General features: G+C 38.4%; 1 protein-coding gene across 1 annotated transcript in view; it reads right to left on the bottom strand.

Moving 5' to 3' along the window:
- Window positions 1-25,846, bottom strand: part of hpse2 (heparanase 2) — a 53,769-nt gene extending 27,923 nt beyond the window's left edge. The window contains exons 1-4 of the mRNA XM_042432835.1: window positions 25,813-25,846; window positions 25,412-25,735; window positions 22,608-22,762; window positions 21,462-21,623 (exon numbers count right to left, since the gene is read on the bottom strand). Coding sequence (XP_042288769.1) covers window positions 21,462-21,623; window positions 22,608-22,762; window positions 25,412-25,735; window positions 25,813-25,823 — 652 coding nt within the window. The 5' untranslated portion in view covers window positions 25,824-25,846. The remainder of the gene's footprint in view (window positions 1-21,461; window positions 21,624-22,607; window positions 22,763-25,411; window positions 25,736-25,812) is intronic.
- Between the last annotated feature and the right edge of the window lie 570 nt (window positions 25,847-26,416).

Here is a 26,416-nt window from a genome sequence, read left to right as displayed (position 1 = left end):
CCCTCCTGGTGTCAGGAAATCTGCAGATCACTAAGGCCAAACATGAAACAGCTCCCATACAGACACCAGAAAGCCCTGAAGCAACAAATGTGTGATCTCACTCAGACGAAAGTAATGACATTACCAAGACGCAGTGAATCTGCGTGTGTGTGTGTGTGTATACACACGGTATGTGAGGCTCACTGCCACATCTGTGTAAAGTTGAAGAGGAGAAATGTAGCAGGACTCAATGAAATATGGAGATAAATGATGAATTCAGGCTGGAATAGAAGCATTGTTATTGGACAATCATTCTCCCAAATGGGAACAATACAAATGATCTACTGTTTTACAAACACAGACATAGGCACTCAATCAAGCCAGCATAAAATTGCCTTTACTTCTGTTAGTATCAAGCTAGTAAAAAATGGTGCTCATCTCAATGACATTGAATAATTTCTCTGAGTCAACACCATTATTCAGTTTGCTGTTTTTCTAAGAATGACCATTTCTTGTGTTGTAATATGGTTTAAAATAGGTCTGAAATTTCTCAATTATTCTTACATTCTTTTAACACAATGAAAGCCTGTCCAAGAGGTCAGGCTTTACTGTACTCACTCTGTTACAAACCTCTCTTTTATCTGACAAACAGTCCAGCCAAAAACAAGCAGAACAAACTCAGAAGGCCGTGCGTGCATGCATGTGTGTGTGTGTCTGTGTGTGTTTGTGTGTAGCGGAAAGAGTGGGGTCTGGATATTGTCAAGCTGTCTATCTGATAGAAAAGCCAGTTCTGTGAAGCACAGAGGCCGGCAGCATCAGTCAGCGCTATGCCTCATTTCTACAGCTCGGCATATTCCCTCAAACACTGAGGTACACATAGGTCTATGTACACTCACACAAACAGGCACTCACACAAACACTGCTAGTTTATATACCACCCACATGAACCAGACACCCCTCTGAAGTTTCCAATGACGTCACACTTTTCTCTGTTGCTGCACCTTTAGTGAGATACTGTCGACTGACAAGACAGGTGTAGTTTTACATTAGCTGTCTCTTTTTTATTTCTATTACTGCAGTTGTATTACTATATTTATTACTACTACTTCTATTAAATACTTTTCACTTTTCTAATTTACCGTTAAGCTACAAGAATCACTTAAACTATGTTATATATCCTCACTAAATAAGGAAATGTATAGTGCTGCTATGTATTCTTATGAGACAGATTCTCAGATTATTCTAATGAGACAGATGTTGAAAAACAGCTATTAAGTTATGAAAAGTAGATTTGGTATAGAAGGACGCATTTTAAAATTGTTCTTGCCAGAAAACTACAAAAGTAGACAAGAACAAGATGTGATACTGTAATGCTGTTATGATTATTACAGTAAAATAATTACCAAAAAAGGCTAAAGGGACTAATTTAATAAACATGGCCAAGGATGAAACCTGGCAGTTGATTGCTGACTGCATCACGCTATTAACATTTTACCAATGTAGCTAAAAAAGGGAGATGGTCCAAAAAAAAACCCTGGTGGCTTGGATTGTACTTCATTTCTACATTGCTTTGGACAAAAACATCTGTCAAATGATTAAATGTAAATGCTCGAACAAAAATGTAACAGCCTTTTCTTCAAGATTTAATTTATTACCCATTATCTAAAGTTATTTTTAGAAAGGGATTTCTTGAATTAAAGAAAATTATATTTAAAATGCATCAGTATTTTTCGATTTTTTTTTTTCTTACAGCTCTTTATTTATGAGGGTGAATAAGTTGGGCTCGGTCACCTTAAACATGCTCTTAACAGACTAACTGAAAGCACAAGCTACAATAGTAATTTAACTGGCATCCATCCAAGCTTGGAAAGTGAACACAGCCTACAGCTAAGCAGAGGAAACATTTCCTCCCTCAAATTCAAACTCTGATGATTTGTGAAAAAAAATCTGAGCTCTGAAAATGCTGATATATTCCTACATCCCCCATCATTTACGCCTCGGGAGAGTAAATAAGGAGCACAGCAAGAACTTTGTTTTCTGTCTCTGGTTTCATTCAGTCCAGAAATATAATGACTTGCTGCCACTGACGTAGCTTACTGCCACAGCAAATGTCAATTTGGATGTTTAGTCCCATCGAAGTCAGTCTTGAGCATACAAGCGTGCACACATATATACACACAACACACACAAAGAGTCTTGAGTAGAGTTCTGGCTTGCTTTAAAAGACAAATCAAAGCCGAATCCTCAAGAGGCATGTGCAGACAGGAGAGAGGACTGTTTAGAGAAATTAATTCTGAGTATTTTTTCCTGTTTATGGATACAGTGTGTTTTTCTGTATCTAAAGATGCACATGTTGCACTCAAACCTCAAGAGCCCTTAAAAATGCACTGCAAGTGTCCCCACTGTTCATGAACATCCTCTCAAAACATGACTCAAAACACGGATTTACTGGATAATGAACTTAAATTTTTGGTAATACTTTGATATTTTGTGGATGATTCTAAGGGAAAAAGACATGTGCATGAAATGACATCATGTTCATTATACTGTTCCCATATGTAAGAGCAGAGATGCTTGTAATTTTCTCAGCTGGAAAAGCCTGGTGAACTCAGTAGGGAAAGCCTAGTGGAAACGGTTATTCTCAGACAATGCATCCATCAAAATGTTCTTAACGTGGTGGGGACAATTGATGATGACAGTATTTAAGGTTTTACCAGATGGATTTAAAAGTAATTTAGCATTTATACTTAACACACACCACGTGCACACATGCAGTCGCAGACAAACAGCATGACCAGTCATGAAAGATTTGAAGGTAAACTAAAATATCCAGGAAAACCCAAGTACGGCACATTTATCATCAGCTCCTCCATCATGGCTTCAATCTCCTTTCTCCACCAGCTACAGTTATGCGTCTAGCAACTCTCTGCCTTCTGTTTCTCATTGGACCAGTTCCTCCGTTAACCAGATCCTCTGTGGCTGCAGAAAAGACAGTGTGACTGAAGCAAGGTCATCTCAATTCCCAATTTTTTAAAAAGATTTCAAAAGTTTAAGAATGGCTATTAATGCAATGCAGTTTGATCATTCATCCATATCGGTCATAGCCTGACCAGTATACTGTTACGGTCGTTATATCAAAAGCTATTGAATGCGGTGGTTTGCTATGTTCGCATGGTGTATCTGTGACTTATCCTGACGCTAACTTGACACTGCATGTTAGGGTTGCGCAAAGGGAGAAATGTGGTTCCAATAGAGTGCGAGTCTGCTGCTCCATCAGCGTGTTGCACAGAACCCAACGCCTCCATGTTTACACACACACATCCCCACATGGACTCTTCTTTCATACAGGGTGGCTCCACTCCAGAGAAACCATTCAGGTCAAACCACTTTTGTATTTTGGAAGAATGCAAGATATGTGGTGGGCACCTGTTTTCAATTCTGTTAGTAGAGGGGGACCGATGCGTGTGTGTGGACGTGTGCGTGTGTGTGTGTGTGTGTGTGTGTGTGTGTGTGGAAACAAGAGTGTGAGAGAGGGATTACCTCAATCTATGAATTTGCTGTGACTAGACTTGCGTGTGGCCCTCCTCTGTGTACCCAATGTAAGGAGATGCAGAGCAAGTCGACAGAGCTGGTGAGTAAGATGAGTGGTATGTTAACATACACTGTTCTGTTCACATGTACATCCACTCTGCTGCTGCTGTGTGTGTGTGTGTGTGTGTGCTGCAGCCTAGGCAAGTGGACAAAATAACATCAACTGTCTTCCATTGGCTTTGGGCCATGTAACTCAAACCACTTGTTGGGGGAACAGGGTGTGAGGGAAATGTGTATGGGGTGTGAGTGGTTTTCACATCTGTTTGGCAATGGTCACCGTCTATCACTCCCTAATGGGAAAAGTGCGCTTTTTAGATACTAATGACCTCACTGTGTTTGGCTTGTAAAGAAACAAGGTGTGTTGAAGTATTCATTTCCCAGGAGAGAAACATCACCATGTCTCTTTTATTGTTTGCAATATGGAGCTACCTACAAACCACAACCAAAGAGGAGGGAATGTTGCTGGCGTTTTCACGAGACATGTTTATGAATCATTGGTTATTATGAACTGACAAGTTGTTTAGTAACTCATGAATCAATCTAACCGTCTAAAGTATGTTAGGATCCTGAAAGTCTGTTAACTTGCAATATTTTTTAAGTGGCCACAAGTGCCTATCACCACTTTACTAACCAACACTTAAGATGAATCACAAAATCCTTCCTTTTTTGCATTCAAAATTTATGTTGAAGTGATTTTTAAACTTATTGTTAATATTATCTTTTTAAAAAAACGTCACTGGAGTTACATCAGAAATGCTTAAGTCTCCAACTGTCTGAGTAAGAAGGTGCTTGATTGACAGCTTACAGCTGAAATGTGACAAGCTTTTGTTAGCACTGGAACTGAAGAATAAGGACTACACCATTTAAGCTGTTCAGTGTGCCACAGCTCAGTAGCCAGTTAGCTATCTAGCCTGCAAAAAGACATTAGCAGTGCAATGTTTCCTCATGGATGTTTGTTTGATAGCTTCTTCAGCATGCCAAGGTGCAACACCAGACATGTGTCTATGCTTGTAGATAAGAAGGAGACATTAGCTAGAAAGCTACTATGAGTCATTGTTCAAAGTATTTGGCTGTTTTTCTGTCAGGCAAACATCAGCAGTCACACGCACATCCATAAATCTTTGCAGGTGCAAGCGGACAATAGTCAGTACAAAATACAATACTGCTATCTCATTCCCAATTGTTTTTTTAATCCACCACAAATTTTATTCATTTGTGGTCGGATCATTGTCATGTCCATGTAGAACAAAGGAAGAGTTGGTAACACGATAGCACTGTGCAGATATTTTTTGTGTGATGTTACACACTGCTGTCTGGCTGTCAGTCAGTGTCATTGTCAGCCATAATAAAACAGAATGTGACAATTTAATTTGTTATATACAAAGATTTCTAAAATGAAAATCTACCTGAACTGAGAAAAAATGACATTCTGACTGGTATACATACTGATAGGGGATGTTGTCATGAAACCAAAAGATATAGACTATATATTTCTCCCTTTTGGGTACAGTTTTGTTTTTTGTTTTTAAATTAAAGTAGAGTGATATGTATGCAGTATGTAATTTGTGAATCCGGCCTGTATGCAAGTAGAAAAAAACACGCAACTGAATTTCAGTTGGATTTGATGTAGAGGAGATTTCCAAAAAGCTCTCAAAAAGTAAATATATCGTGTACATTAAACAAAAACTGCCTCATGTCCAGCAGATGGGGTCAGCAGTTCTGTGTTTGCAGTTTCTTTGACAACATAAAATCTGATTACAGTATCAGACATTAATGTTATTTTTTCAAACTAGAGCTGTTCAAGATAAGGGCATCATAGCCACACCTGACATTTTTACTACCAGAGATTAGCACCACTGTCACCTCCAAAGAGGGGGGTTGTAAAGCTCCCACCTCTTATCCAGTTAACCATCTAGTCACACACCTCTGCTGATGCTGTAATTGAGCATGGATTGCTCTGTAATTGCAGAGAAACAAGACTCCTCCAGGCAGATAGAGTGAAACTAGAAGGTGAGTTGCCCTGGGCTTCACTGGCTCTGAACCATCAAAGAGTTTGGACTTAAAACAATGCCTGCAGCTCTTCTCATGAAACACCTGCTTAAGCTGCAAACACAGTACAAATCACTTATTATTCATCCACAGGAGGAATGTTTGTACGTGCTTAGCCAACACCTCTTTTACCACCTTGAAATTCATCATGATCAAAACTCATAAGACTGGCAAACCAAGGGCAAACAAAACATTTGTTTTGGGGTACTTAGCACATCTGCTACATTCCCAGCTCAAGAAGGGTATCTTTGATCCCAGGCCGTGTGATGGATGAGGGTTATGAAGACCAGATCCCAAGCAGGGCAGCAAAGCAAACACACAGTACCCCAGACATCCCTTTCACTGCTACAATAATCACCATAATCACAGCAATCATCTTCCACTCTAAAACTATATCCACACACATTACTTATGCTGCAGTTAAAATGGAGGCTCTGTCTTCAGCTGAACCAGCAGGGCCAGATTAAACAGTTACTGAATCACCATCTGGCATTTCAACTGTTTTATACATAATTATACATTTATAATATCAGATGCTGGAAAAAGTTATGAAATGTTTTTAACAATGCTACTATGTAGTGGACTAACCACACTGGATACATAAGCCATTTATTATTTAATGACAAATAATTCGCCTTATTAAATATAATTGAATGAATTATAAAATAACATTTTGTAAAACAATTGTGAAATAACCTCACAATTATTCTCAGACAAAACCAATAAAATGTGACCAAATCTTTGCCAATGAATTTAAGCCAAGTAAATAATATTCATATTCATATTCATATTATTTGTAATTCACATTTTCCTGGTACCTTTGCATGTAATAAAAGTTTCTAACACTTGAAATAAGTCATATTGCAAACTAAGTGATATTCATACTTTGCTCATGGTAAAAGAATAATTTGGCACCACAGGAAATCCTGTGAAAATCAAAAAAAAAAAAAAACATCCCTTCAAACTACTGGCAGGTGTAGGACAAACACTACAGGGGGCACCTGCTTCAGCCAGTCGCACATTCCCTCCTCTCATAACTCTTAACTTTTAAGTCCCATTTGAGTTCCTGCAGCAACCAGTTATGACAAAACTGGGACTTGTCCCAGCACTGTGATGGATATTCCTGCCAGATGTTTATAGAGAGAGAGAAAGGGACTTTTTCCAACCAAACACCTTAACAAATATCTCCCAAAGTCTCAAGCCATCTTCTTGTCAGCCTTGTGCTCCTGCTGAGTTTTCCTGAGTATGCCAAGCGCCTGAAGCTGCATTTCAGTAAGAACCTCCGCCCTTTTCCACACTAATGGACCCATTTGAAAACATCTTTTTCTCCATTTTGGCTTTGCATGCAAGTGAGATTTATATCTGTTTTATTATTATGTTTTGGTCAATTAGTCTGTTTAGATGCTTGAGGTTTGGAAATATGACATTGTGTTTTAATGCTTTAACATTTGTGGTGGGGCTTTCAACTGATGCAAAAACCATATCGTATGCTAAAAAGATTGAAATAAATCACATGCATATTTTTTCAGTTTTACAAATAACTGCCAATACATTTACACCCATTTGTGGAAAAACCTCAAACAATACACTGTTCTGTGAAATTGTTACTATAAGCTCATACATCTGAATAAACACTTTTAGTATTTATTTGTTTCATTGATTTGATTTGCACAATTTAGACACTATTGAATCCATGAGAAACCAATTAAAAAAAAAACCTCTCTTGAAAGAAAACAAGAAACAAGAATAACAATACAGTGCTTTTTAGATGAACTAGTTTTTCCAAGTCTCATAGATATGTTAATCATCACATAATAATCTACACCGAGTACATAATAACAACTGAATATCATTGAACACAAGACACAGGACAGACAAAGCAACTTCAAGAAATACTAACTAAACATCAAATTTACACAAAAAAATAGATACAAAAAAACTATTTCATGATCAATCTTCTATCACCCTGGTTTTGTATGGTAGTTTGGACTGGTCTCCACTGGAGTGATAAGATGTCTATGTCTCTGTTCAAATGTGCTACACATGGAGCATGATAAAGAACTATCTGTGTAAAATACACAGACTAAAAGCATGACGTAAACATTTTACAAGTTTGTAATAGGAATAAACAGGAACATTGCAGGTGACACCAGGAATATTTTTGTATGGACCTCTTCATAAAGAATAAGATGTATTTCAAATGGTTTTGGTTTAGTGTGGAGAAACTGCTTCGCGTCTGGTGAAAGAGAGGGATGTTTAGGTTACATCTGGAGAATTTCAGAAATGTTTCATGTTGGGAGGATCAGATCTATAACAGGAGAGGTTTTAGAAGATGACAAGACAAAGTATCCTGTAATAGCTTCAGTCTCTACTCTTGAATGAACTCAGGAGACGGCTGTTTTCCATCTGTTTACAACAAATACACAAAACATCTGAACCACCTGAAACCATGTGGATTAAAGATGATCTGTCCTGATTTCACTGTCTTTTTTAAATACATGTTTATGAAGACCATGATAAAGTTTCCAAGCCATTAACTTTTAATGCTGTTATAAAAAAGCTTTACTTGTTTTGCATTTTGATTCACTGTATATAAATCTTACTTTCCAATGGGCTACTTATAAAGTGTATTATAAAATAAATAATCAAGATGATGAACAGAAATTTGCAACCTTTGCCAGCACCTAGTCAAAACTCTCCTTATGAAACTCACATGAAAGCTGCACCAAAAGGAGTTCACAATCGATAAGGTATAGGAGGAAAAGAAGAAAATGATGGTAAATCTGGAAAAAAAAAGTAGGAGATATGACTTGTTCTACAGTACAACAGGATCACCTGCAGCATCACTTTAATATTGAGTTGGTTAATATTGAAGTGGCTGTGCAGCAGTCCTCCTTGGCTTGGCTCTTTTCCCATGTCTTTTCTGGGCCTACAGTGAGGGATTTTGAAGGCAGTGGAGTTCACCAAGGAGAAAAAGAGCGATGTTGAGCCAGACTATTAGCGATGCGAGCGGGGCATTCTAACTACATCAGACCCCGGGTTCCCTACTCTGCCAGGGGAAGGACCAGGCCAAACCAAGCCAGCCAAACATCTGCTCTTGGTTAGAGGTGTCGGCTCCTGCCATTCACAGCAGAGGTTCAAAACCTCAGGGAAAAGTTTCACTTGGCCTCTTCTTGCCTGGGCCACTGCAAGCCGTCCTGTATGCTCCCTAAGGGAATGCAAGTCTGATGAAAATACCACCGAAAATTCAATTCCACTTTTCCTTTCCGTGCTTCACTCCTCTGACCAAGGCAAATTTCATTACACACTTATGAACTCATAAATTTCCTCAATAACATAGCGCTGTATCCCGCAGACCAAAGTTCCTTCAGAATCAAACAGTTTTGGAGTAAAAGAGCTTGGAGGGCAACCAGCTTTCAGAGGTGAAGTGCCTCATCGCATGAGCCCCAGTCACAAGTCTAGCCCAGTTCTTTCTGTCTTCCTTCCATCCTGTCTTTGTTTTTTTCTTCTTACTTTATTTCTTTCACGGCACATAAACTACTTTAATATCACAGCTAAGGCATAAATTAAAAATGTTTTAATTGCGTGGTGCTGCTTAAGTGATGAAAGGCCATAAAATAGTTTACATATTTTCTCTGTCATCTTGTAACCATACATCAGCTGGCATCTAATAAAATCTCCAAATAAAAACCCAAGGCACCGATTACTGGATACTTAAGGAAATTAACAAAAACAGGAAAAAAGAGAGACATTAGCAAATGAGAAAGAAAACAATTTGGTCACACATCCAATATTAAGCTTCCATTACCTCTCTAATGATCCAATAAAGTTTTCATAGGTGACAGATCTTAAGATGTAGCCAAACCGCTATCTGTTGTTGGTCTCAGTAGGTTACCATCCTAACAGCCAAGATTAAACTGGCTTCCATATGTGTCTGTCCAAGTTTCTAGCATTTACAAACAAACAAATATCCAGGCCCTAACAGAAAATGTGTGGGTTCTGAATTTAATACTTATTCAAAGCTCAATCTGACCAAAAACACGCAGCACATCATGCTTCTCTCACTTCAGTTTACAACATTTTTTCAACTGAAAACAAGTGTAAACAAAAAACCACACTGTAATCCATTACAACCTAAAGCTGTTCAGTAATCAGCATATTTCACAACAAACTGAAATGCAAAACATTTCACAGAGACAATTCTGCTATGAAGTCAGTTTCCTTTTAAGACTCTGCCTTTCAGCTGTTTCCTGGAACTCTGGATCATGTTGTTTGGATACGGTGTTGTTTGTTATTTGGCTGTTTGTTTGACAAAAGTCTGCACTGAGTCATTGTTTTGGGCACCTGTAGGGATGCATTTTCTAAATGAAACTAGGATATCATGCACTGGCCTTGGATTTTTATACAGATTCATCAGAGGTTGATGCCTGAGTGAGCAAGGACAATTCATGAACTGAATACCTGCTGATGAAGGTTACGGGTAATTAGACTCTCTGTATCTCTTTTGCATTATTTGAGACACTTATGCAGCTCTTGGCGATGTGCTTCCTCTCCCGCTGTGCATGATCTTGCATATTCACAAAGAACTGATGAACAGGAATTTGAGAGAATATCGTATCAATTCGGTTCAATTTTCCAAAAGGTAATTTTGTCAGATTGAAGAATGCATGTTAATCATGATATATTTCAATTCAGAAGCACTTCATTATGAGCAGCTGTACAGTGACACAGCAGACACAAGAGGAGAGAAAAGTTTCTTGGTAAGTAACACGTTTCATGCCCAATGAAAATCATTTTACCATTTTTCACTTTCATTTGTTTTTAACAAGTAACAGACTTATTTTCTGAGCTTTTAAGACACAATCTTACACACAGAATAATTCGGGAAGTACCCTCTTCACATATCCCTCTGAGGCATATACATGTCCTCGTTTCATGTGAGGGTCAGAGGTCAGTCACGGCCAGGAGCGATGCCTCTGGAGCAGGTAGAGCTTTAGTCTCTTGCTCAACAAGGATGGACATGTTTTCTCAGTTACTGTGGGTTTTTTTTTTCTTTCTTGATTTTCTCATTGAGAACAATGTGACAGATGTTAAATACAAAGGATCACACTTTTATAGACAAAGTCACATTGTAGAATTGATGTAATCGCAACTGAGGGGAAAAAAATGTATTAATTAAAATATAAATAGACCAGAAACAATGAAAATATGGTCTGTTACATTTAGAAATGTGCACTTTATTATCCAAGGGAAATAATATGAAACATGCACAGCTCTGTTTTCCATCTGTAAGTGTCAGAGGTAACCAGAAATTGACGCAAATTTTGAGGATTGCGGCTTGTGAAAGGTTTTTGGAAACGCCTGTTTTATTAAGGATGTTTTCTTAAGAGAGCTCTGAAGATGTTATTTGTGCTCTGAGACTGTTGGGAAGTCTAACAAGTGTGAAGCTACTGAACCCTGAGCACTTACAGGTTTGCTCAACCTTGAAGGCACAGTTTTACACCACAGGTGTCAGCAGGACCTTTGTCTGGGAAGAGTTTTAAATTGCCAGATTTGGCTGTGGATGGTAAACAGCGTGGTTCAGAGAAGAGCTGAAAACACTCTTTGTTGGTCTCATAAGAAGAAAAATGTTTTATTCATCTTTATATTTTCTTCTTTCTTTGTCCTTTTTACCCCTCCTTCTCTTTTTTCCTCATCTGTCTGTTGCTGTTATTCCATTTCTCGTTTTCTTCCATCCCCCTTTTCCTTCCCTCTGTCTCCTCTCTCTTAATCTAGCTTTGTTCCCTCTCGCTCTTGTTTTCTCATTTTGAGGGCTGAGAGCTACGCTGTGAATCTCCAACTCAGCAGGACACCATGGAGTGATAGATGGTCTCTGACAAGGTCCAACACAATCCAACCAGCCATATGCTCCAAGTGAAGAAAAAAAAAGAGCAGAATTAAAGAGGATTCACAAGTGGCCAGACGAGCAACGTGCCAGACTCTTATGCAAGCAACATTTTCTGGAGTTTACAGTAATATATGGGCTTTGACCTGGTGAGATAAACGTCCCCTGAGTGTGAACACTGGCTGGTATTTCCTCAGTTAAGTAGGCAAACTTCCACATTCTGTGAAATGATTTAAAAGATATTAAAGACACAATCTATTTTTATCTTGGTATGAATCAAAATGCATCATTCAAAGTATGATAGAAAACTTAGGGGAAGCCTGTCAGAGATTATGGTGAAGAAAAAAGGAATTATGATGTTTACATCTAGATGATGTTGAACTCAGATACATTCAGCTACTTTGCAGACTTTGCACATTCATTTAAAATGTTTCCTCATTTTGTTGATTTTTTTTAAAAGTAATCCAGGCAGTATTATACTCCTCTAAAAAATGCATTTGCTTTTGCAAAACAGCAGTATAAAAACTTAATTTCTAGGAGCCACGGTTCAGAGGAAATAGCCCTGTGTATCTAACACTTATAGTAGTTGAATGAGGAAAAAAGAAGTGAAAGTATTGAAGTTCTAAAAATAAACATAATATCAAATAATTTTGTTATTCTGTTCATTTTCTGAACTCTGCTTCTCAGTTATAATGACTAAACTATATTCTCTTATTACAAGAAAAAGGAGATGCTTTCCTTGAACACCAACACACACACACACATACAGAAATGCCAGTACAATTCTTAAAGACCCGGTCAAATCACCTCCTGAAACAGTGGTTACAGTTTCATAGCCCCTTACTAGCCCCTACTTCCAGTCCAAATTTAACACAATGCAAACACATGGACAGGGACACACACACACACACACCACATAGCGCAATCTCATAAATGACGGATGACAGCCTTAGACTCAAATTAAGAAAATAAAATGTGTCTAGCTGGTAATGAAGGAGGCATGTTTCCCCTCAGGATAACAACTTCATCTGGAGCCATACGGAGCAGACACACACACACACACACACACACACACACACCCACACACACACACGGTATGTGCACAGACATACTCAAGAGGTACCAGCATTTCTCCTATCCCATTGGTACAAACTGGCTCAGAGCACTCAAGAGCACAGTGCCATGATTTGAAATTTGACACAAAACGTATGTTTTCTAGAGTTCTGAGGAAAAATGTGGAGGTTGGATGTCATGCCAAACAATCATAAGAGAGGAAGGACTGCTTTCAAACATTTCCCATGCATCAGGCTATTAAAATGACATTCGTTTGCAGGTTGCTGGCACTTGTCTCGGGGCATATTGCAAACACATGGAATTACATGTTATGTCCATCCATGATTTAAACACTAGGTATTCTTTCGATCAAGGAAAAACAGACAATGGATCTGTGCAGGCCATGTGGAAAGAGTAAAGAAAAAAAGCAGGCAATATGGCAATCAAGAGCTTGTCACGCTGAGCTTACTTCACTTCTGACAATTGTAAACTGACAGGTAAGGCTGAAAAAACAGCCGACAGATTCAGCCAAACACATAATATACAAAAGTTAAGACATTCTAGATGTATTCATTTTCTGACAGAGCTTCTTGATTTGAAGATACCTTTTTGTGTTACACAAGAGCCTCCATGTGTGAAGCTCTAGTGGTTAGGGCTTAATGCCTAATGCACCTTTTTGTTTTGTGTGTGAACTTGAGAAAATGTTTTTATTAGACATACACTTATAAACAAACACGACTTTAAACACACAAACAACAACTCTAAAAAGATATACATGGTGGCCAAGCGGACAAATGCAGTGAACTAAATCCTTGCAAACCACAATGTGTATAACAATAAAACTTTACTGCAGGGAAATTTTGTTTGCAGAGATTTCTTCGAATAAAAACCCCAAATCAACTCGTCTTGTCTCGCACAGACAGACACCAGTAGATGAGACACAATTTCAGTTTAAGCTGGTTGAAATAGCGCAGAAAATCCCCTCAGCTGTGCAAATAACGAAGCTTTTCATGATTTAATGCTCAGATTTACTAACTTTAGTGGTGATATTAGAATCCCATTTCTTTTACTCAAGTGTCAGCGCTGTTCAGTAGCTGCCAGATAGGTTTGGCTATAACCGCCAGACTCAGACAGCCATTGGCTTTAGTGTTCCATGCAACCACCTCATGCCAAGATTTCAATTTGTTGTGCCTGGTTCATGCCAGCAGAATTGTTGGAAATTTTCACTGCACTCCCAAGTCTGCTTTTAATAGATCATCATGAGTGTGTTGATTGTTGGCATAATTTAAACTAGTGCCACAGATAACTTGCCATGAAACTGTAAAACCAAACAGAGCATTATTCAAATTCAGTTTGGAACAGGAAGCCTATCTCATGTAAAGGTCAGAGATTTTTTATTATTAGGCTTGTCTTAGCTCAGTTTGCTAAGATGCCTTTTGTACCAGCAATCTCTCCGTTCATATCTGACCACAGACCACCAGCATGTGTCTGTCCCATTTTCCCTTTCTGTCTTTGCTGTCAGTTATGAAATATGTAAAATAAAATGGAAAAAAATAGTGGTAAAAATGTGTCAAGCATCTACATGACTCTTGCATAACAAATACAAAAAGCAGAAGAGAATTGAAAAAGATTTAACTAGTAATGTGTGAGGTGAGAGTTTAATACAAAACTTTTCACCTCAAAACAAATATTTAAAATTATTTAATATATAATGATCGATTTTTAAAGGAGAATGATATTAATGTAATTTTACTTTTTTGTGTAGACAAGTCAAGGACATGAGGATCTCTGTTCAATAGCTCACTGTTTACTCACTGTTTAGATTACCGTAATGTATTTAATGATGGTGCAGAGATCATTATATTTGCATAAAACATTCTGCACAGCAGATATATGAGTTTCGACTCCCCTCATTTTTTGGCAGCACAGTACAGAAAAGGTCCGGGTCCTTTTTGTTTAATAGCACAGTAAAGCAAACTGCACCATCCGTAATGTGTAAAAACATACACACAAACTTTAATGTTCTTTCCTTTACCCTTGGTCTTTCCAAGATCCACAACAGCTGCTCATATCCAATAATATCATTATGGATATCAACAAATCAAAGCGGATTATATTCATTCTCCCGCTGTCACGGCAACTGGCTGTACTGCAGTGTTACAGTGTGAAACTTGGCAGGAGAAACTCTTATAAATCTGCATTCAGCAGTGAGCTGGAGACGGAGCGGGTACTGAAATAACTGGCTGCATCACAGTTGCCGGGTGTGTGCGCATATTCATATTGAGGGAATTTTTAACAAAAAGATGGGGATGTTGGAGAAACGATTCTACTTCTTCTTTACAACAGAGGTTTAAACGACATGGGATTAAGGAAAGAGTGGATAAAAGGCTTGGATGAGTCGTATAGCAGAACTAATAGGAAGGATAGAGCATGTTTCCCACTGTTGCAAGAAAATATGTTTTGATTTTCAAATGAGTAAAAACAGAAAGTTATAACTAGAGGCCCTCTGACTATAGACAGCTGTGCCAGTTTGTTTTGATGAAAACATTGTCTTTTATCTTACAAGGCATGTGCAATATTTTACCTATCTTTTTTATTTTGTTGTAATTTATTATTGTGTCTTTGGTGTACCACTGTACTGTTTTGTTGGCTATCTATTGTATCTAAGTTGATTGCAGCTGTGTGTGACACTATTGTCCAAGTCAAATTTCCCCTGAGGGACAATAAAGTATACCTTATCTTATCTTATTTTATCTTATCTTATCTTAAGCCATTCCCACATGTTCAGCGAATTCCCCTCGCTATGCCTGCTCCTAACATTTGTCTCTCCAGATTTTTTACCTCCTTCCTTTCTGTCCCGTTTAGTGACTCATAATGTCTTTTGTCAGGGACATGAATTTCACTTCAGTCTTTTTTGTTATTGAATTACTAAACGGGTTTTGGACATTGAAATTCTGATGTCATAGCTGAGCCAAAGTAATTGTAAACGTATTGTGCCTAAGTTGATTGCAGCTGTGTGTAGCACTATTGTCCAAGTCAAATTTCCCCTCAGAGACAATAAAGAATATCTTATCTTATCTTTATCTTTTATCTTTTATCTTATATCTTATCTTTTATACAGGAGTTTCACACCAAGCGCATGAGTGTAGAGTGTAGTTCTGTATGAAGTGGAGTGCAAAAGCCCATTACCCATCCTACAAAGCATCTAAATAGGATGCTACAAACTGCACCATCCTATACTTTCTGTCATGTTTAGTTAGGTTCTGATGGGATTGGAGAGTATAGGTTTACAAAATGCACTTTTCATCCTTTCTTTTTTAAAGTTGCATTTGTGCACCATTATTTCCTTTCCATCCTATCAATGCCAGAACAGGCATAGTGGTGGTCAGAGCATTCATATACAAAGTTTAATTTAGTTGAATTTTGGCCACAAAATCTGGTGGAAAAACATGGTAGGGCACACTAGTATGACTCATCAACTGCTCAGGAGAGTGCAGTCGCTATCTCCATTGAAAATAATGGCCTTGCTCTATGCAACGCTGCACTTGCACAGTATTTCTTAACACTTTCTATATTGTCATTCTTCTCTAATGTTACCTTTCAATGGAGCCCTGCAGCTCTCACTGAGAGGCTTCTGGCTGTGACGGCTTCACCTCAGTTCAAAGAGAGGGGCTCAGGTATTAGTGTCTGATGCACTCTCAGCAATGTTTACTTTAACCTAACAACTGATTAGACACTGTAAACATTCATGTCACTTGATACTACGCACGTGAGATCAGACTAAGAAAGAGAGAGAGAGAGAGAGAGAGAGAGAGAGACTACATTATGATGTCAGGCTGCATCTGCCTGCTACAAGGCCAACATTTGACTCACCTAACATTTAAAAAAAAATGCTCTTTCATGGGATGCCTCTAACTTAAACTTAGAAAATCAATGAAAGTATAACCTCATGGATCCTGTGGCATGGTGTCAAATCAGCCTCCTGCCCCTCCCCTTTGTTAGCTCTGTTCCATTTCCCTCTATTAACACTGACGAGTCTGCTTGCTCTCCTCAGTTGCACAGTTCTGTGCTTTAGTTAATTACAAGGAAATCTGCTGATTTACTGCTACATTTACATTTACACTCATATGCATTATTACTTTGGTGTATAAGACAACCATGACAACCAAGCTTATTGTTCCTGGACCCCAGTAATGTACAGATTTATTTACATTTGTGCTTCACAAAAAGTGTTTCTTTCTGCATGATCTCGGCTCTGTTCCATGTGAAAATCTCCCAACTAGTTACTGCAGCTCCCTTCTGAGGGTATGTTCTACTTAGCCCCTCCATCTCATCCAGATGGCTCCTCTTCCCAACCTCCCCTTAATATCCCATGATGTCCAGTAGCTGCCTGTGTCCAAAAACATAAAAAGAACTAGCCCAACCTCATTTTGATTCAACCTCCAATTAAAAATCCCAAATAATGCCTCACTGCTAGAGAGCACCTAGGACTGTATTCATAATATATAGTGCTAGTCAAACTTTTGGATACACTTTCCCATTCACTTGAATGTGTCCAAACTTTGACTGGTACTGTAAATTATTGCCATTTTTTAATATATTATGAGGCTGTTTGTACTAATACATAGTACAGAGAGTATGAGTTTTCTTTCCTAACTGTACATCTGTGAAGGAGCTTTAAATGTTAATTGTGATATATAAATGCAAACATATTGGTTTTATACCATATAACATTGAGTCGGCACAATGACAGCGCTTTTGTGTGAGTATTGCCTTTTTAAACAAGTTACAGACTCAAAATCACTCCAATTGATTAGCTCATGTTTATTTTTTTCAGTTATGCATAATGTTTGCTAGATACCAAAAGAAAGAAAACATTCAAAGACAAATACTTGATAGGTCCAACAGAAAATAAAACAAGTTTCCTATTCAGGCTGTCATGAGCAGCTGCAGACCTCCTAACTGATAACATCCTATGTTTTACTCTTGGTTCACCAGTTTCTCTGTTTTGGGAGGATTTTCCTTTAGTCCGTGTTCGCAAATATTGATCTGCCTGCCTTAGACGACAAGGATAACACAGTATAGGAATTCCTAAATTGAGTTGTGTTTATCTTTTGGGCCTTAAACACACGGACAAGGCTTTGAGGTCACAAGTTGAACGGATTGACTGCCTCATTCTCTGAAGTGTCAAATAAACATAGGACTTTCACATGAAGTCACAATATACACAGCTAAGCTAACAGTAAACATGAGAGAGAAAATGAGGGAGAGGTGTGAAGTGGTGGAGAAGAAGGAGGCAGAGGAAGAAAAAAGAGAAATGAAAAAGTGATCCTTGATGGAGGGATGCACTCTTGTAGAGAGACAGAGATGATGCTGACCATGACCTTGTCTGAGCTCGGGGGAATTTTCTCAACATAAACTCCTGTTGCATGTGTGTGTGTCTTAGCTTGGAGTGGCCCCATTATTGATAGCTCTAACAAGCCTGGGTCAAAGGTCAGACAGTGGTGAGTGGAAAAGGATGGAGCAGGACTATTAAAGGACCTTTAAACACCACCTGCCTTCACACACATATACATACGCATACACTCACTCACACACACACACACACACACTAACACACACACAGTGAATCTCGGCTGATTGTTACCAGACCATATTTAAACACCTCCCTTGTGCCTCTGTATCCCTGTTACTCTCTCCACCACAGAGATGTGAGGTCTCAGATTCTAGTTTACACAACATAGTTGGAGTTCATTTGAGTGTAGTAATGTGGCCATTATGCAAACATATTCACACTGATCTTTCATTACTTTTTCAGCGCCATCAGTTCGTATCCTGTTGATTTATTTCACCACTACAACAGTCACTGTATGACAAATTCTGCTCAAAACTACTTTTTGCACCACAGAAAGAAAACAGCAGCTCCACCTTTACAAACAAGCTTTGAAGAATACCCTTCAGACGTTTGAACAACATTTCCCAGGGGCAGACCTGCAGCTTGTGTCTGTGCTCGGAGGAATGAGGGTTTCTGTGAGAACACTTCACAGTAAATCGGCTTTGGGTAAATAAAGTCCTTCTGCTTGGCTTCGCCCCCGCCTCCCTGCTATCCAGTCTGATAACAACTATGGCACCTGCTCAAAAACAGCACGGCGCCGCTCTCGTTCTCAAAACTCCACCTCTTAGCCCTTAATAAGAACCATCATACCGGGACTTCACATTTAAGAAGACAAAATCCTCCATAGGGCCCTAATCAATCAGTCAAATGATGCAAAAATATCCAGCACGTGGGAAAATAACACGGAGTGGTGATTCATTGTCATCATAAGTTTAACTGTATCAATATTTTCAAATTATATGTCATCATTATTCCCCACTTGCAAAATCAGTTTTAATATTTACATTCAAATTTTAGGCATGCAACCAAAGTAATTACAGTCTGCATAACAGCAGAATGAGCTTTGAAGGAACTATGCATTTTCGTATCATCAGTAAATCATCAGCATGTTTATTTTTACTTGACCATCACCAAGAACACTGACATGCTCTACTGGCCTCTATTCTGCCACTGAGCTAAGTGAGAAAGTGGTAACATCATAGACTGTGTATAAAGTATATACATTATATACAGTCTATGGGTAACATCATCTTTGTGACAGGAAGCAGCAGGGTTTATGGGAAATGTGGTCTTCATTTTGAGAAACATTAGCACTGTGCCGCATGTGAGACAGAGGCTGGTTGTCTCGACCATGGCTTTATTAGTTTACAATTATTTTTTAGCAGGATATAACACTACAGATTATGATGGTATAATTGTGTAGAGCTGGGAAATGTATCAATACAACATCAATATTAATAATAATATGAGACGAGACATTGTCTGGTTATTGTGACAAGGCTTGAATCTTGTCTCTTGCTAAAGGTGACATCATAGCCACCTGATATAATCTTCTGACTTTTCTACCTGCCTATATTCATATTACTAACAATTCTTCCTCTTGTTTGTACTGAAAACTGATTGTCAAAACAAAAAAAAAGCCTGTTTGATCAAAAATATCTATTTGAATCATCGTCTTATTTTGGTGTCTAAAAAACGGACCTGTATGGAACATCTTCACACTCCTCTGGCACCAACATTAAAGACTGTAAAGGCCATATAGAGTACTTCTACACAGTTGCAGTACTACAAAATTAATGATAGGGTGCTACACGAGGTAACTCCTGACCTGAACTTGTGAAATGACTCCTCACGCAAGCAGGTCCAAATTCTTCTTCTATATATTTGCCTACTTTGATAAATGCAACAAGGCCGTGTTTTCACTGTTGCACATGAGACTATCTGAAAATACGCGGCTGATACATATTGTTCATATCCGCCTCATCACTCATACAGCAACACACAGAGGGTCACTTTGCTCCAGGGGAGTGTGAGATCTTCGGAAAACATGAAAAACACATTGAGAGCCACTCATGCGAGTCCTCCGGTTTTGTGCGTAATGACCAAACATAATAGTGACACATTCAACTGAGTTCACTTGAGGTGGAATTGGATCGTTTGTTTTATGTGATTAATCAATGTCTTTTAAAAAACAAACTGCTATATTTCATATTTTTCTGGATCTACAGTGAACATGCAATTTGGTTTATTACCTAATCTGAACTTTTCACCATTTTAAGGATTTGTAAGTCCTGTCAAGGCAGACGGCCGCCCACCTAGAGCCCGGTTCTGCTTGAGGTTTATTCCTGTTAAAAGGGGCATTTTTACTGCCGCTGTCGCCAAGTATTTGCTCATGGGGGGATTGCTGGGTCTCTGTAAATTAAAGAGTACAGTCTAGGCCTGCTCTATGTGAAAAGTGCCCTGAGATAACTTTTGTTAAGATTTGGCGCTATATAAATAAATTGAATTGAAAAATTTAATTAAGTACGATTTTCACTCACACAAAGCACAGAATTTATATATTTTCTTTCATTGTATCGCTGATCAATTCCTGGAGTCCGCTTTTTTTTCCAGGTGCTCTTTGGTTTTCAAAAATCACTTTCTAAGTTGTACTGTTTTGGGATAAAGATCCTGCCCACGCAAAAAACACAAACAAAGGGGATGGTAAGTTTGTGTGTGTGTGTGTGTGTGTGTGTGTGTGGGCAGAAAAGGAGCAGATACTTGGAATAGTTGGGGTTTGTTATTATATATCCATGTTGCTCAATTTTTTGGCTTAGAGGACAGTGAAAAGCCGCAGATGAGTTGATGCTAAATACAATTTTTTGCATTTTTCCTTTACTTTTAACCATAAGTGTTAGTTGTTTTAACTATAGTGGAGACATTTTAGTTTAATCCTCTAGATTACAATAACAAAGTAACTAACTTTTCATTTCCCAGCTCTGTAAAGACACAAAGACTGTGTTAACTGATAATTCTGACAATGACTCGGTCCTTTAACGCAACTCACAGCCATGCGCAGATTTTTGCATGATTCCATAAACTGCAGTAATTTCAACAGACAAATTCCTTATTTAGTTTTCTCCTCCAGTTCCTAGTTTCCTTCCCAGTCAATCCTGGAAACAGATAAGAAATGTAGCCCACCCAAAGTTCTTTCTGCGGTCAGGTTGAGTTAGTAACCAGTTAAAATGTCAGTGCTCTGCTCACTAGCCTCTTCTGCTGCAACTCTCTATGCATCCCCACATTCCTCCTTTACAAATTACATTTGTCATTCTGAAAGCTGATGGTTTACATTGGCATGCTTTGAACCTTGTGTGTGTACATATGTGTGTGTGTTCTGTGTGCATGACCCACAAAATCCACACTATGTTATGTCAGCAAGGGCAATATATTTTTTGGGCTATGAGCACATGACAAAAACTACCTTTTTTCATGTGTGTGTGTGTGTGTGTGTGTGTGTGTGTGATCTCCTACCTGTTATTGTAATGTTGCTATAGATGTTGGACAGCTGCTCTTTCAGCAGGACGAGCTGTGTGGTGGCAGCCTTCTCTCTCTGCAGCTCCAGCATTATGTCCGGGTGGTTGGCCAGTTTGCAGCCCTTCTGCTTGTCCAATGCAATGTCGCTGCGCACTATATCTGCAAGATGGCATAAATAGTGAACATTAATGCCTCTTTAATGTTTTTGTTGTCATGGATTTGGTCAATATCATATTCATGTTGCTATTTTCATCAAAGTACTATGAATCAGAAATCTAAACCTCATATTCCTCTTTGGTTCCTCTATTTTCTTTTCAGATTTGATTTTCAAGTCATGCTTGGACCACCTGTTGAAACCTAAAAGGTTGTGTCACTTTTAACACACATTTGTTACTTTTCTCATAGAATGTGTCAGTAGTAATTGTAAAAACATAGTTTTTAAATATATGCTGTTGGAAAGTAATACAAATGTGTATTATACCAAGCTATATATACTATGTTACAAAAACAACACCTCCTCGGTTTTCAACGCAGCTGCCAGTTTATTAGGTACGCTTAACTGATGCAGCCTAATACAATAATCCTGCAATAATTCAACTGTCATGAAGTTATTATGTTCAGTTTAACTGTTTCAGAGTGGTTCAACTGAATGGTAATTTTAGATGTTGTAGTTTTTGGTGCTGTTTAATTGAACGGCATTATACTAAGATGCGTTTCCCATATTTTGCATTTATTTCAATGCAGTGGACTAAATTTTAAAAATAATACATAGGAACACCTCTCAGTAGGCTATAACCCACAATTCAACAGCACCACAAACTCCAGTATGACCTTTAATCAACCTTACTAAAACAGTTTCAACAAAAACTGGACATTATACTCCTCATTATAAAGTATTGCAGGGCTGTTGTAGCTATAGATTGTATTGACGGGTCTATCTAATAAACTTGCATCGTGTTTTACAAGGAAATGGACGCTGTGGAAAATAAATAACGTCACTCAATAGCCTTCGCAGTTAAATTTAGTTTACGCGAGAGTCAAAAAATACTGTGAAGGAGAAAAACACAGCGGCCGCCTTCACCTCCTGTCAAACTGCGTCAAAAAATACACATTGAGACAAGAATAACTGTCGTGTGTGGTCACCGTCTTCGTAGTTCTTCAGATAGTAGTCTGGTCCCGGCCCTCTGAATTTGGCGAGGTTCTTCTGATTGTTGAACTGCAGGAAGTCGGTTCGTTTTCCGCCAAAACGCAAATAAGCAGGCGACAGGCCGCGCGCCAGGGTCACGAGCCGCTTGGAGCTGAGGAAAGAAAGAAACCACACAGGTAAGGATTTACTACACAAACACGTGCCTTGGTTATTGAAATGTCTGTTTGTGTTTTACAATCACGGACTTGTTTGGGCGGAGCAGAAACTGTTTAGAAAAGCGTGAAAACGAATCGTCCCTCTTTCATAACTGTCCTTCTCCAATCTTAATTTATTCCGTTCAGTTTACTTTATTTCAAACCTATAGTCCAAATATAAGAAAAGATGAAAGGGATTAAAACAAAGAGGACAATTTAAGTTCGCACCGGCTGTTGAAACATACAAAACTTCTGTCCTTGTTTTTCTCCTTTCCAAGAAGCAGGCAGCGACTACAACATCTGTCATCCAATGGAACAAAAACATTAGACAGCAGCTACTGTAGGATACAGTATACAGTGAAGAATGAAGGATTAATACATCACACATCTGTAACTTTTAAAAGATGAAGTAGAAGGTTTCTACTTTAAATTCAAACCATTTATGAAGACCAAAAGATAGGAAATGAAGTTTTCCCTGTAAGTTCTAGCCTAGTTTTATTTTCCGTAGCCTACTAAAACAGTTATTTTTTATTCTTTCTGCAAATTAAAGCATACACTATAATTAATTGTTATTGATAGCCCATTTGATAGGGACATATATAATATAATAGGATGAAAATATTATCTTACTAGGCTGTTATATTTACTTATAAGACTAACTGAAACACCGTGAACGTATGAATAGGAATCTATAGCTGTAGGACACATCAAAAAAGTCGATATGAAGTGCATTGAAAGATTTAATGATTTAAAACTAGACGAGAGACTTTTATCATGTTAAAAATCACTACATTTTTATTACATCCTGCGTCTCATTCGTCTGCAGCTTCATACGATAAAATAAAAAGTCCGGAAGGTGCATAAAGTTACGGCCGACGGGCCTGCAGATTACAGAGCAGATCACTTGCTGTTTTCATTATTTCAGCCTAATCAACCCTCACCTAAATTACAGCTGATGAAGGTAAATCTACATATTGGGAAATTATGATGTTAAACAGCTGACTAATCCAGAACAAAGTTGCATAGGGAGGTTAGGGAGAAATTGGTGAATATAGCAAATATAAGCTATGTGATGTGATGGAATTAAAAATGGAAAAAAATCTTCATACTGCATTTATGTTGTTTCGTTGTAAAATAATAAAAATAGTTTTGCTTAAGCTTTATTTTATAATGAGAAGAAGAAGGAGGCACACATGTAAAACTCAACTCATATTTTTGTCAGTAAATGATTTCCAGTTTATGACCTGTAGGCTACATACCTTAAACAAAATGATTTATTTGAAAAAGACATGTCCAGGGGGAGGTATGTGTGTGTGTTGGGGGGCAGAATACAGAAACTTAATCAAAGGGAAGCTTTTTGGATCCATCGCCTGGATGCGTTAAAGCAATCTGGTCTCAATGAGGATACAGACTTCACATGTTTTCTTAATTTTTCTCTGTATAGGCTTTCCTTTTTTCTCATAGCTATGTAGAACCTATATATGGGTACATATTTTCCAATCATAATGTACAGGTAAATATTTCTGTGTAATCTCATCTCATGTCTTTTCATTATTTTCATTTTTTTCACCTGTCATGTTATTATCTGGGTCATATGATTGCCTCCTATTTGATGTTGCTACTATGTAGGTGAGGTCACACCTGTGTTGTCTGTTTTTAAAGCCCTGACGAAGACCTGCAGTGGTCGAAACATGTCGACTTTTTAATGATTTAGCCCCTACAATTAAGGCTTTTTAAATATTCCCCTCAACGTTGTTGCATTTTCATTTATTTAGAGTGCCTGTATTACCTTCTTGTTTGAAGCAAAATTATTTATTTACCAATCTCTGACCATGATACAATATTATTTAGAAGCTGAAATTAACAACGTGACTGAAAAACATTTTCTCTTCCTATAGAATGCAATTATTGATTAGGCCACATGGCTGTACTACAATGTGAAGCTCAACAAGTTTAGCTAAACTGCAACATTTTAATCTCTTGATACGTTTTTTTGTCATGTTTTGAATTTAAAAATCTCATGTTACATAATCCATTGTCAAACCATGTGGCTCCGGCTCTATAAAGTCTCAAAGACTGTACGTCTTTAGTGAAATTTCGACTGCTCTGAGAAATGCACCGAAGTGAAGACAGTCTGTTTACACTGCAGAAGTTCACTCTGCATTTTAAAAAAATATCGAAAAAATGCTGGTATTAGATCCTAGTGAAATTGGATTTTTATATTTTTTAGTTTAAACCTCAAAACTAGAGTTAATAATAGACATTTTGGCTTGAGCCTGTAGGTAAGGGTCACACATTTTTTCTAATGTTATTCGGCACACTTTAAAACTGCAGTATGATTGTCTGTGCTTTTAAACAGTCGTTCACTCTCAGCGTTGTCTTATTAAATTATAATCTATATATTAACAGATTTTGCCATTCTCGAAGAAAACCTTTTACTGTTGTGGACCATCAGACCATTCAGTGCTCTGAGTGAGGAAGCAACATACTGGCTCTCCCCATGTCAATTCAGACAACGTGGCTGCGTGCGTAATTAGTAAAAGAACCACCGAAAATACTAGAGGTAAAGATCGATGTTGTTGGTAAGCGGAAAAGCTCTTTGGTACCTCAAAAAGTCCAACCACCCGTCTTTGATGATCGAGGGGTCTAGCTGCAAAGAGAGGAAGTTGTCGTTGAGGACTCTGATCGGACTGCGGGTGTTGACGTCCAGGAGAATCAGCGTCCTCTCCATGAAGCCCGGTCGCTTCCCACCGGCTGCAGGTCTCTGGTATGCAGAGGAGGAAGAAGAGGAGTAGGAGGAAGAGAGCACCGACTGCACAACCAAAGTAGCCAAAGATGCCAACCACAAGGAGGACCACGGGAATACGCGCGCTGAGGTTTTGGGCATCTTCTTGGTTTGGAGAGCAGGAGGATCAGTGCGCGTAACGAGGCTTAAAGGTGAGAAAAAATAATAAAAACAACAACAACTAAAACTCTGCTGCGGCGGAGTTCGATGGTGGTTCTTTACCTCGGTCTCATCGATCTGGATCTGCCTTCCTGTCTAGTTGTCTCACCCCTCGGCCCCCCGCCCCTCTGAGTATTTTGGGGAGCTGCACACAAGAGCGCACGCCCCGAGCCAGCCTTCCCGGTTGTGAGAGCCAGAAGCTTGGAGGAGGGGAGGATGCAGCACCGCCCCTCTAAGGTTCTCTGAGGTATGAGTACAAACTGCTCAGAAGTAGTTATCTCAGCATATGGCGAACAGTTTAGTCTTAAGAGGTGAGTGCTTCTAAATATTGATGGTGATGCCCTCTGATTAAATTAACATTTTTCCTTTAATCACTGTGAAATATGCAATAATCGAAATATGATTTTTTTATAGAAAGCCAAGCTCGAACCTCAAAGAGTGCTCATGATCAACAAGTATATGTTATTAGGTTGTTATGACGATGAAGAGGCTTTTCTTTCTTGAGTAATGACTAAGTCATGCTGGCTGACTCAGCGACGACTCCCTTTGTAAATATAATTTATGGAGATATTATTATTCAGTAGAATATAAACAGGATTGTCTGTAAAATGTATACGATACTGTCATATGAGAAAAACAAAAAATACTCTGTAACTCGTCTAATGGC

This window comes from Thunnus maccoyii, chromosome 14 (genome assembly GCF_910596095.1).
Source record: "Thunnus maccoyii chromosome 14, fThuMac1.1, whole genome shotgun sequence".
NCBI classification, from domain to species: domain Eukaryota; kingdom Metazoa; phylum Chordata; class Actinopteri; order Scombriformes; family Scombridae; genus Thunnus; species Thunnus maccoyii.
The sequence above is the reverse complement of the archived record's forward strand: the minus strand, read 5'-3'. Positions and strand labels throughout refer to the sequence as shown.